This window comes from Delphinapterus leucas, chromosome 4 (assembly GCF_059928025.1).
Source record: "Delphinapterus leucas isolate spDelLeu-1000000601 "Yukka" chromosome 4, BTC_Dleu_Yukka2, whole genome shotgun sequence".
In the NCBI taxonomy this organism is placed as follows: domain Eukaryota; kingdom Metazoa; phylum Chordata; class Mammalia; order Artiodactyla; family Monodontidae; genus Delphinapterus; species Delphinapterus leucas.
In genome coordinates this window covers 136,465,738-136,479,094 of record NC_143132.1, presented here as the reverse complement: position 1 = coordinate 136,479,094, position 13,357 = coordinate 136,465,738, and the positions used below count along the sequence as shown (strand labels likewise).

Here is a 13,357-nt window from a genome sequence, read left to right as displayed (position 1 = left end):
AAAATTGACAGGCGAGTCTTAACTACATGGGTGAACCCTGTACCTATGCTCAAAGCCAAAGGCTAGCAGGAAAGCAGGAGTGAGTAGGAAAGTAGACTTGGTCTTGGCTTGGCAAGTCATACGCCCTGATGTAATATAAGGTTTTGTTATTTGAACTCGTATATTGAAAATAATTGAGGTACATAATTAATTAAACAAGCTGGCTATAGAGGTGATTAAGAGCCCGATCTGTGTTGTTAGATGGTCCTGGACCCCAGTACCAGCCCCACCAGTGACTAGCTCTGTGACCTGGAGTAATGCCTCCTGATTCTGCCTCAGTTACCTCATAGAAAGGTAACAGCATCTGCCCCAAAGGCTGAAGTTTTCATGAGTTTTGATAAATGTGGAGTACTTAGTATAATGTCAAGTACTTAGAAATCATTAGTTACTATCATTAGCTTTGCAAGACTTAAAAAAAAACTTAACATTACGTTAGATATTTACATATGTCTTTCTATAGTCACATTTTCTCTTTACTAGGATTTTTACTACATATATAGTTTGCTTAAAAAATGAAATCCTCAGAAAGGAGAAACTTGGAAACAGAAAAACGTATAACATTTTCCTTCTATATTGCTTTCTTTTTCGGTGCATCCCAGCTTCCATGTTTATTTAAGACATGTTATGTTATGGATATATATGTTTGCATATAATGGTATAAGCTACAGGTCTTTGCAATCCATTTTCCACAATAGAAAGTGCATTATGGCAGCCAGACATGTTAATTAGTAGGATTTTTAATAGAACTGGGGAAAACATTTTCGCTAGTTCTTCATTCTCCTGAATTACTGATGTTCTTTGATATTGGCATTTCTATAACATTATCTGAAAATTTCTAGTAATATCTTTTGAGAGATGATTTCTTAATAGACATCTCTTTTATCTGCAGTAGAAATGAGATGTGGAATAGAAATGCCCAGAGAAAGGCTGCTTAGATTAATGTATCACATTCTTAAAGTCTTTTAAATTCATGCCTTTGTCAAGATGGGGAAGTTTGTTGTTCTTTTAGGATTTAGGGATCACTTTTAAGTATCAGCACTTAGAACTTGTGGGCCCTTAGTAACACCAAATAATTACCAAGGATGTTTAGGACTTCATCAGTATTTTACAGTTTGCTTGTTTGTTTGTTTTATACCCTCTCCAGGGAGAAACTCTGGAAACTTTGACAATGGCAACAGTATGCCTCTTCAATGCACAGCCTCAGCTGGCTGATCAGGTCCCACCATTGGGCCATCTTCCCAAAGTTATCCAGGCGATGAATCATAGGAACAATGCCATTCCTAAGAGTGCCATTCGAGTTATTCATGCCCTGTCTGAAAACGAGGTATTGATGAATCCATTTAGTAGCTTATAGCTCTAGAATTTATCTGTGCTCCCTCTTCCTGACTAATGTACATTGAAGTATAAATCCCCTTCCTACCATGTGCCTTAATCCATACGAGCCTCATGGTCTTGTAACAATTCTTAAACTGGTTTAAATGATCTGATTAATAGGAGACTGAATTTGACTTAGTTCATTATTAAACTTGAGCTGAAGGGACTTCCCTGGTGGTCCAGTGGTTAAGACTTGGCGCTTCCACTGCAGGGAACATGGGTTCAATCCCTGGTCGGGGAACTAAGGGATTTTTGGCATGGCGCGGCCCAAAAGAAAAAAAAAAACTTGAACTGAATGTAGGTTTTTCATATATTATTGTGGTATTTACCTTGTTACATAAAATATTGCTAGTCTACAAGTAACCTTCTCTTTTTGGGCACTTAGCTGTGTGTTCGAGCCATGGCATCTTTGGAGACGATTGGCCCACTGATAAATGGAATGAAAAAGAGACCAGATACTGTTGGTCTAGCCTGTGAAGCAATTAACCGAATGTTTCAGAAGGAGCAGAGTGAATTAGTAGCACAAGTAAGTGACTTTCTAGATTTCTATTTTAGGGAAGGCAACATACCAAACAAATAGATTTTCACTTACTTAGCACTGATTTTGGTTTCCCTGACTTGGCAGAGAGGTAACTTGTGAATTTGTGCATGTGTAATTTTATATTTTATACACACACACACACACACAGGCACATGTATATATACACAAAGAAAAGGTGGGCCAGCTACCCAAAATCCTACCAATATCAAAGTACTTTTGTGATGTCTGAATTTTAAATTTTGGTTATTTACTAAGCATTTATCCTTAACTTGCTTTGTAAAATTTATTTTATCCTTTTTGGAAAGATTCATTCTGTTTATTCATTCCTTTGTTTCTTTTAAGTCATGTTCAGAAAACATGCCAACGTTTTTATAGTCCTTTTCAAAGAGACTACCCATCTAATGAAAAGAAGACTTAGTGGGTACCAATGTTGTAGACATCAAGGGAACAAAAAAACATATAATAAATTTAGAAGGCATTGAGAAAGTGATCTTTCTAAAATACAACTCTTAAAAGTGTAACTTATTCTTCACTTAAAAATCCTTCAGTGGTTTCCCATTACCTGCCAGATGACAAAGTGACATTTGACATCCTTAGCCTGAATACAAGGCCCTTGCATCCTTATTACCTGGCCCTCCTATTTCCCAGCCCCTTTTCCTCTCACATCTTCTCTCCCCGTCCACCCCCACTTCCATCCCTGTTCCTTGTTCAGTCAGGTTAGAAGTACTGAGTACATTTCAAGGAGATAATTGGATGCTCTGAGGTTCAAACTTATAATTGGCTAGGAGGGTTGTTGTATTGGAAAGAACATGAGTTAGTTCTACCACTTGATGGCTCTGTGACCTCAGGCATGATATTTACCCTTACAGTACTCAGATTACTCATCTGTAAAATAAAGTTATGACTTCTCACAGGGTTGTTCCAAGAATAATATCTGTAAAAAAGAGGTAGACTGACTTAGTTACTTCCACCTCTTTCCTTTGAATCTCAGAGTGGGCAGTGAAAATTGTGTGGTAGCAGAGTATTATTTAGCTTTTATTAGGCTGATAGAAAATGTATGGTGAATGCAAAGGTTGATGTTTTAAGAAAATGTGAAAAAAAACTAATATACTGCCAATATTGTTGCCCATCAGTACATGTCCTTAGAGGAAGCAGACCAGTATACTCGCTGAAGCTCAGGTTCTGTACTTTATCGGTCCAGACACAGATTCCGTTACTGTCTAGCTCTGTGACTGTCAACATGTTTTACCCTCCATGCGTTGATTTTTCCATCGGCAATATTATAGTTATGCCTACATCATTAGGTGTTGGGAGGATTAAGTAAAATAATCAGCATATAGCATTTAAAATAGTTGATGGAACAGAATAAGATCTCATTAAGTAAAAATGTCATTATTATTAGATACCCTCACCCCCAAAATTCTGCATCTGGCATTAAAATAAAATAAAGCAGAGTGTCCTCTTCCAGATATGGTTCTGGGGGTGAAATTATTTCCTCAGTGGATGGCTTACATTTTTTAAAGCATATATATTTGTGTTTGTGTCTCTCTCTCTATATATAGACACACAGACACATATATACACACATGTACACACATATGTATACTTAATATTCTCTTCTAGGCCCTGAAAGCAGATTTGGTCCCATACCTCTTAAAATTACTTGAAGGCATTGGCCTTGAAAATCTGGACAGCCCAGCAGCCACAAAGGCTCAGATTGTTAAAGCTCTCAAGGCAATGACTCGAAGCCTGCAGCATGGAGAACAGGTGAGTCTACACAGAGGTAACTTTGATCTGCCGATTACAAGGCATTTTCAAAGCCAGGTGTCTTGGCCATTGGTGATCTATGCACCTCAGCTCAGGTTCCACCTACAGGTGTGGTTCTTGACCGTAACTGGAGCAGATCCCAAGACCAGGGATGGACTAGCATAGCTGCCTCATAAAACACAAACTATATACTCAAATAGTCACTGGGAGGATTCTTTCTCTGGATAGTGGTAACATGTTGCACATTCTTCAGCATAGAAGAATACTGAGCATTTAGTTGCCGGTTAAGATTAACTTTCAGTTCTAGGAGTTACTGTGGAGTAGTGATAACCGCATTCATTAACCATCCCATAATACCATTTTAAAAGATACAGAACATCATTTTAGTTTCATCTCCTTCCGTTATTAGCACTTACAAAGTGTTGGCTTCCTTTTTGTTGTAACTTAGATTCTATTAATGTGTTTCAGCCGCATGCATATGCTGAGTTCAAACCAGTTCAGTAATTTAATTTTCCTCATTGGTTTTATTCTTAATGTTGCTTCTGAGGAGTTCCTTATTCAGTATTATTATATAGCCCTATCTAGTAACGCTCTCTTTTTTTAAGGTGAGGTGAAATTTACATAACAAAATTAACCATTTTAAATTGAACAATTTACTGGTATTTAGTGCATTAACAATGTTGTATAACCACCACTTTATCTAGTCCCCAAAACTCTGTACCAATTAAGCAGTTATTTCCCATTTCTTCTTCCCCTCAGCTTCTGGCAGTCACCACTCTGTTTTCTAGGAATTCACCAATTCTGGACATTTCACATAAGTGGAATCATACAATATGTGACCTTTTGTGTCTGGCTTCTGTCACTTACCATGTTTTCAAGGTTAATCTGCGTTATAGTGTGTTTCAACACTTCATTCCTTTTTAAGGCTGAATAATGTTCCATTGTGTGTATATGCCACGATTTGTTTACCCATTCATCCGTTCATAGATGTTTGGACTATTTCTACCTACTAATATTCTTCGGTAGGTTTAAATTGACTTAAAGCTCTCCTTTAGTGAATCCACTGTGTTTGTGTGTTCCAAATAAAGAAACATTTTTTATGCTGTTGTCCCTCCTAGCAGTATTATCATTTGAACTGTTTAAGGTGATAATAAAGAAGAGAGACAGCATGTGCTGCCGCAGTCATTAACTATATGTTGAATAAAGTTACCTGTGGGTGTTCTGAATGCCAAGCAAAGGCACTCCTGTGTACCACGCACCGGCAATTGTCCTCCCCTCCAGATTCCTGTTGATGAACATTAGCAGAGCAACCTTGACACCCACCTTCCACTCCCAAGGGAAGGAAAGAATTATGATAGTTTCCAAAATAGGAACTTTAGCACCTTCACAACTAATCACTTCCACCATTGCATCTCCCCAAGGTTGGGACAAAGAGTCTTTTGGACTCACACAGTCCCCGTGTATATCTCTACTTTAATGCTTACCACTAAGTTATCTGGCATTGTCTGTCTCCCCTACTAAACTGTAGGCACTTCAGGGACAGAGAAAGTCTTTCTCATCTTTGTGTCCACTGTGCAACCTACATATGAGGTGCTCAATAAATATTTGATCTGAACTTTGATATGCGAGAGATATCCTCTACATTGGAATTTCCTAAACTTTTTTTTTATCTATGTCACAGAAAGAAACATGTCTTCCATCTTAGTCCAGTACACATTTACACACGTTATTTATACTCATATGTGTATATATATCACAGAACAGTTTTGCCCACTTTACATGTGATACTCTGATGCTTTCTATATTAATCTATTTTATTTTCTCAAGCATGTTGATCACAACTGTCTTAATAGATTTCTTAAACTTCTAACAGGTCACATCCATAGTTTGAAAAAGTGCTTTAAATTGTAGTTTGAGGGACTTCCCTGGAGGTCCAGCAGTTAAGACTCCGCACTCCCAATGCAGGGGGCCCAGATTTGATCCCTGGTCAGAGAACCCGAATGCCGCAACTAAGAGCCTTAATGCCACAATGAAGATCCCATGTGTCGCAACTAAGACCCGGTGCAGCCAAATAAATAAATAGATGTTAAAAAAAAAAAAAAAAAAGTTGTAGCTTGAGTTTTGCAGTAGCTCCTCCCCAAACCCCTTCCTCAGGAATACTTCATGAACCCACACCACACTGTCAGCCAGTTGTTACTATCACAAGAACAGCTTCATGCCAAAATTACATACAAGTCAGTAAGTTCAAATAGTAGAGTCCAAGTTTAGAGGGAAGACTGATTTAGGGACTTCTTTGCGTCTGGCTTAGTGAGATGTGCCTGGTGTAGAGTGTCTGATGAATGTGAGGTCTTGGTTCATCTTTGGTTCTTTCTTCAGCTGGCCTCTTCCTTTTGTCTTGGAAGTTTGTTTTTTCTCTTTAATTTCATCTACCAACATCTAGCACTTAGTTTGTGCACTTAAGTTCTTAAGCACTTAAGTTCAAAGAGTTTGTTTTACTTCCCTAGGTGAATGAAATCCTGTCTCGTTCTTCAGTCTGGAGTGCCTTCAAAGATCAGAAACATGACTTGTTTATTTCTGAGTCACAAACAGCAGGATACCTCACAGGTAAACCACACCCAATTCTCTTCCCTAAGACACATGGCAGAAGCCACTTGGACCTTTCTTTTGCCCTGTCTAGACTAAAAATGGCATTTAGAGGGTTTTCCTAGGTTCCTAGCTACCTGTCTTGGAGATGCTGTGGGCATGCAGTGGACCTCTGGTTCTAGCCCAGACAGCACGCGAACTGCTGTGGTGTTGAATGTGTGCTGACTGCAACGCGGACTCTGCTTAGTTTTGATCCAGTAAATCCATGGTGTCATATGTTGTATTTGGAGTATGGCTGTATTAAAATGTTTATCTTGAACATGTAACGAAAGAGTAGAGAAATACCTACTCAGAAATATCAGTATCAGAAACATGATAGCATCGTTCCATTCTGTCAGAATACTAGGTTGAAATTCCAAATATGCATACTCACATGTGAAATATTTTTTCTTCGAAGTTACCAGTGATTAATCTGAAGTTTTACTAAATATTTAGGGTTTATCTTTTCGTGGGAGGAAATATGTGGGTATCATAAAGGAAAGGATGTTTTACTGCCTAGGGATCAGAAGATAAAACACTTCAGAAGCTTGGGACATTTGTCCATTTGACAGACTTATTTTAGTAAGTCTGAAAATGAAATATAGTCTTTGGTATAAAAGTTTTTAGTTTGAAATTAACCTTAGGAATATTAAGTGGTTCTTGCAGTCTGCCTGAAATTATAATATTTTAAAAAATGTCAGCCCTGCGTCCTCCTCTAACCAGAGATGATGTAGGTAAATTGAGAGAAAAAATTAATTACCCAGCGTTTCTCACACCAGTGTAACTGTTTTAATAATCTTGATCGCTAGTATAGAAATTTATAAATCCTGAAGACCAAATCTTAAATATTCAGAAGTGAGGACTTTGGAGAAAGTTTTACATGGTTTTAATTTTAGACGTGGTTGTGACATTACTGTTTTTTCCTCCACTGTGACCTCTTTAATATTAATCCACTAAAATTTATAATCAGACTTCTAGAGTTTATGAACATGTGGTACATGTGTGTACATTAAGAGTAGAGTGCCATGGGTTTCCCTTCTACCTTTCCCATCCCCTGCCCTATGATTTCTATGGAGAGAAATACCTAGAATATAGTCTTAGTCTCTTCCATATCTGTTTCAAATTCGGGGTAAAGCTGTAGCTTCTAAGTAGGAGTATGTTCTTATAGACACACTAAAAACTTTACCTCTTTAGACTCTTTTCCCAAAAAGTTTACACAATACCACTTTTTCATGGTATTATATTTATTACTTTGTATGTAAGAATGGTATGATTGGAAAATCTGCTGTATTTTTTCTGGCTGAGAGTAAACTTATTTAAAATTTTACCTTGAAGAATAGGAAGATGTAGATTACAAGCAGGGACAGGAAGCCCTCTTCTAATTCTTTTTGTTCTTGAGTGTACTTCACATTCATTGCATTCACTGACTTGACTGGATGGAATAAAAGACTGCAGGTGATCCTTGACGTACTAACAGCTATGGGTCAAAAGGTCTGTCGTTGGAATACAGAAGAGAGAAGAATTTATCTTCAGAGACCTACAGTTCCTTTAGAAATCACTTGGTCCTCACCCCCACCCAGATTCCCTGATAACTATAGGAAAAGTTCAGGGAGCCAAAAGGTTTCTGTCTGTGCCTTTCCTTTTACTTGGATCCCTGGGGTGGCTTCTGAATGAGTTATGAGAAGCAGCTTTGATGGGCTGCAGAAGGTTAGGGAAATAAAAAGGCTGGGGTTTATAAATTTCTTCACATCCTTGGTCTGGCTCAGGGGGCAGCAAGTTCCATATAAAGCCATCGAGGGGTAGGTGGTATAAATCCCAGCCTGGAAAGGGCCTGGAGTTTTACTGTGGCCATTCTGAAGGTCATTGTTGAAGCCCAAGGGCACATCAGTTGATGTGGGACAATCTGGACTAGCTCTGAGCTGTGTTGGCCCCCAAATTGTCCAGTTCTTAGCACATCATCAGTCTGGGATGTTCTTTTGTTGTGAAAGTACTACCGGTTGAACCGATGTATATTTATCGCTTGGGTTGCCAAATGTTTTCTATTTTGTGTTTGAGCTTTTCCATTGAATTGTGTGTCATTGTTTGATAAAAGAGGCTAGTACTTCTAATAATGATAAAATCCCGTTATGTGGAACTCCATGGAATGTATACAGTGTTGTGTTGAATTGGAATTTTAAATTTACCCCACCCTGCCTTCAGTCTTGAGAAGATTCAGTTTGTACCAGCCTCTGTCTAATCAATTTGCAAATGAAATAAGGTGCTGTGAGAACATAAGTCGTCACCAGCCTTTTCTTCCAATAAGTCGATTTTGTTTAGGAGATGGGGAGAGATGAGAGAACGCTAATTACTATTTCAAAATAAGATGGGAATGACTAATCACATTTATAATTTTCTTCTTCTTGGCTGCTGAGCAAATGTCACTCAGTCACATGTTCAGGATTTGGGGTAAAAATTCAAATGTCCTGGGCAGGATTACTCAATGTTGATAAATTGGGATGAGACTGACCCTCTAGCCTGGCATATTGTTTTGTTTTATGATAAATGTTCATCTAAAAGTGCCTCAATGGGACTTTACCCATGGTGCAGTTAAGCTGTAACTGCTCATTGTGTAGGGCCTTGGGTTACTTAGCCATTTATTTTGTTTTAGAAGAGCTTGGTGCTAACAAGCTCAAAGCCCTATAAAAATAATTTCAGCAGTGAAAATCCTCAGATTTCCTCACCTAGAAAATCAATAGAGAAAGAAGGAGCAACAGGGAAAGAAAGAGTAGTGGGCCAAGGCAAAGATGCTTTTAGGAGCTAGAATTGGAGATGAAGAACTTTGTACTATATACTTATTTACTTCTATTTAATTAGAGGCATGTGAAATAGTTATCTTGTTTTCCTAAGGTCATCAAAGGGAGCAAGGGTGCATTTCTTGGGCCTCTCATCAAACTGGTCCATTAGTTCTTTGCAGAGTTGGTTTTTATTACCTTTTGGTTTTCTTTTTACACATGTCCAAGACTACACAGTGGGAGCCATGTTAAGAAAGATTCCCTAAGGTCAGTGTCGGTTTATTGTAGGACATTGCTGCTAAGACAGGGCTTCTTTTTTTTTCCCCCCACTGAGAATCCCATGTTCATTTTCACCAAAGGCCGTGCTCCTTCCACTACTCCATCATGGCAGCCAATTCCGTTCTGTGGGATTCTTGGTTTTCACATCCCTCTTAAAGAGTCCAGCTGCCTTACACAGTGTGCCATGTGCCCCGTTTCTGGCAGCCCCTACTCTTTCCTGCCATGTTTCTCTGGAGAACACAGTGTCGTATCCTAGCAGACTGTAGCTTCCAGCCCCTAGAAACCAGACATGTCTGGAAGAGGCCAGGAGTGTGAGGGAGAGAGTATCTCAGACTTCATTTAGAGAAATACCAGGAATTGACTTGTCTTTCCTAAAGAGGCAAATGGTGGGGCTAGAATTTGGTCTCTTCTGAATAATCCTTCTAGGCCCATCATTCACAATTTAGATTTTAGCCCAGAGGTTCCTAAACTTTCTCAGTTCACAGTGCCTTACTATCTTAGTCTTTTTTTTTTTTTTTTTTTTTGGCGCTACACGGGCCTTTCACTGTTGTGGCCTCTCTCATTGCGGAGCACAGGCTCTGGACACGCAGGCTCAGCGGCCATGGCTCACGGGCCCAGCCACTCCGCGGCATGTGGGATCTTCCCGGACCCAGGCACGAACCCGTGTCCCCTGCATCAGCAGGCGGACTCTCAACCACTGCGCCACCAGGGAAGCCCTATCTTAGTCATTTTTTTTTCTTGATCTACCCCTAAGCCAAAAGAAATGCTTAATAATTAAGTTTATTAAGTAGTTATATCCAAACAACTTGCAAGTAGTTGTTTGTATGGTATCCAACAGATGTCACTTGTCTCTCAAATTTAAAATAGCCCATGTGAATTTGCCCCTGGGTGCCTCAGCGTGTAGTCTGAGAACCACATCCTTAGTCCTTTCTCTATATATAGCATTCATGATTTGGTCTCATAATCTATTCATTTGATGTGAACTAAGTTGAGCCCACATCAGAAGTGCTCAGGAACTGTACCAATCTGGAGTGTTTAGGGGTTTATTCTTAAGGGTTGCATCCTTGGCGTGTGCCCTAGCAATCTTGCTGCTGCCTGAAGTTCAGAGTGGCAGGTTGGTGGGAAGTGATGTAACCGTGTGGTGCTATTGCTCTGAACCGCTGTCAGAGGGGTATGGTCTCTTTCCTGAGCAGTCTGTGGAAGGCCTGGTGTCCTGATTGGTGGAAAGCAGGGGTTGATAGATGCAGGCCCACCTTGCCTTAGAAAAGGGAAAATCCTTTTTCTAGGTTTTCTAAGTTCCCGGGCACTCCAGGTGGCAAGCGGCACCTCACGTGAGCTGAGTTGTCTCTGGCCACTGTGTAACCACGTGCTGCATACACAGTGTCTGCTTTCTTCACGTCCTCAGTACAAATGCTCATGAGGTTAAAAACAAGATGAATCTGAATTGTCCCCCTTTTGTCCTGCTTCAGTCCCTGTTATACCTTAGCCTTCATCAAACTGCTCTGCTGTTTGCACTTCCTTATGACTTCCCTTGCTGCTTATGTTTCTTTTTTCCCCTCAGGTGTCTCTCCTTCCCTTCTAACTGGCAGCAGTCCCCTTCACCTCAAGAGCGGGCTTTAGATCCGCTCTGCCAGGCAGCTTGCTAACTTCTGTGTAGCTCTCTGAAGCAGGTAGAGAACCATTTTGCTAAATGCATGCCGCTTCCACTGCTTTTCTAGTCCTAACCCTTCAATGTTCCTTAGCTGTTTGCCTTGTTTCCTATGATCTCAGCTAAAAGTATTGTTCAATATGCAGTATTATGCTACAGTACGGTGTCTCTTGCAAGTACTCTGTACAGTTGTGCAGTGCTTCTGAGGTGTAATTAAATGTCTCTGCAGTTCATGATAAACTAGAGGGCTAAAGCCATTATATGCTCATAGGCCACATCTTCATAAATGCTGGCATAGATAGTGGCATTTTTGTGCACTAGAGATTGTTAGAATCAAGACATATAAAACTAAAATATTGATACCTTTTCCATAGCACTCTTATTTTTACCTATGAGCGATGTCCAGAGCTTGCGTTTTCTTTCTCAGAGACCTTGGTGTAGCAACCCTTGTTCATTTGGTGTTACTTGTTATAGTAGCATTTCTTTGCACCAAATGAAAATAGGTTATCTCGAATGTGGATAGAAGTGTTTTTTGTTGGGAATTCATCATGTATGACTTTCGAATGGACTGACCCAAGTACAGAGTTTCTTTCCTCTGTTCCTATTTTTTCTCATTTGACGTTAGCTATATCCTTCAGCGTCCAGGATTTTTTGAAAGATCGAACTTCCCAGATGTGAGAAGGGAAATTTTTTTCCATATTTCCACACCCGTGTTACTGTCCAGCATAAATTTTGAAATGATTTTTAACTTTGTCATATAGTAAAGGCAAACCATGAAAATGGTGCTGTGTAGCTGTTTTAAAGGTTTCGTTGTATGCTTAGGTAATCCTAATAGATTGTATCAGTTCCTTGTGATGGGGTGCTTGACCTGGTTCTGACATTTTTATAAAGGTCAGTGTTCTCACATGACTCTGCTCTTTAGAAGGTGTGTATTTTCCTTTCTCTCTTGCAGGACCTGGAGTTGCTGGCTACCTTACTGCAGGGACATCGTCATCAGTCATGTCTAACCTGCCGCCTCCCGTAGACCATGAGGCAGGCGACCTTGGCTATCAGACTTGAAACTTTCTTGAGAGACAATAAACGCTGAAAGGCCAGTGCCCCGTCCACATTCCTCCAGCTGATACGTTGAAGAAAACTCTTAACTGCCTTCCTCCTGGTTTCATGACAGTGTTATTCCTTTTTCTATAAGTATATTTTTATTTAGGAAAAAAGTCAGTGATTCTAATTGTATCACGTTATAAGAAAGCACTCTGTGGATCAACCTAAGCAGGTACACAAGAATTTTTTTTCTTGATGTATGTAAGCACATTTTGTTCCTTTATATCTGTTTACAAGACTGTGAATCAAAAAGACAAAACTTTCTTCCTAGTTTTTATAATGTTTTTTTGAACTAGTGTGACTGTGGGGTTGAACTGTAGTCTACAGAAATTGGGAAATCTAAGTCACCCCTAAGAAGGGCATTTCCCTCTCCTGCATCGAGTCTGTGTGGCTGTTCTCCTACCGTCGAACACTATTAGGTTTTGTCCTTGCACCTGTTCGCTGGTATCCTCTCCTCAATTATTAACCTTCTGAGAGCTCACAGCATACGTCAGTATGTATAACTGGCTTTACCAAACTGAATGAAAAAGGAGTTGTGCAAAAAAATTTAAAAATGGATGTCAAGATGTTATGTAAGAGATTAGCGTAATTGTGAAATGTTCTATACATTATCAAATATATAAAGCTTTCTATATTGAATGTACATTATACAGATCATTCTTACGTGTACATAAAATTTTAAAAATAAAGGGAATTGACTGCTTTGTTAATGAGATATATTTGTTCTCGTTTCATTTTTCCCTTTGAAGACCTTGTATATCTTTATTTCTAAGACAGATTTAGTAGTAGTAGCAGTAAACAGACTTTGTCTCACATTTCTAGTATCTCATACAGCTACATTGAAATATATGTTCATTCCTAAATCCCTTCATTAGTATTTCAACCACATCTAAATTTCAAGACACAGACAGCATCTCATTTATTTTCCATACAATATTCAGGAATGGGTCAGGCTGTTAATAAATAGTTTAATGCATGTGACACATTAATTCCAATATTTTTAAGAGGAAAGAAATTTGAAGAGTGAGAGGAGATTTCACATAACACAGATTTCAGCACCGAGGTCTTCTAGTGTGATCACAGACTACAAGAAAATATAAACATGTAAAATATATACAAACACTTCTTAAAGAATAAGGAAATATCCAACCCTCCAAGTTGCCTTTGAAAGCAAGAACCAAGTTTATTCCACAGTTGATGTGTAAGAAGAGCTGGAAT

The 13,357-nt window shown here is 39.1% G+C and overlaps 1 protein-coding gene across 5 annotated transcripts in view; it reads left to right on the top strand.

Moving 5' to 3' along the window:
* The window catches only part of DNAJC13 (DnaJ heat shock protein family (Hsp40) member C13), a 122,980-nt gene extending 110,126 nt beyond the window's left edge, over positions 1-12,854 (top strand). For 4 of the 5 annotated variants that reach the window (XM_089911138.1, XM_089911140.1, XM_022582504.3 and 1 more), the window contains 5 exons: positions 1,184-1,363; positions 1,799-1,939; positions 3,578-3,721; positions 6,226-6,325; positions 11,994-12,854. In XM_089911138.1, the coding sequence (XP_089767264.1) occupies positions 1,184-1,363; positions 1,799-1,939; positions 3,578-3,721; positions 6,226-6,325; positions 11,994-12,100 (672 nt within the window). In that variant the 3' untranslated portion in view covers positions 12,101-12,854. Of the gene's footprint in view, positions 1-1,183; positions 1,364-1,798; positions 1,940-3,577; positions 3,722-6,225; positions 6,326-11,993 lie in introns of those variants that run through there. The other variant, XM_089911141.1, reaches the window with a different exon arrangement.
* The last annotated feature ends 503 nt before the right edge of the window (positions 12,855-13,357 follow it).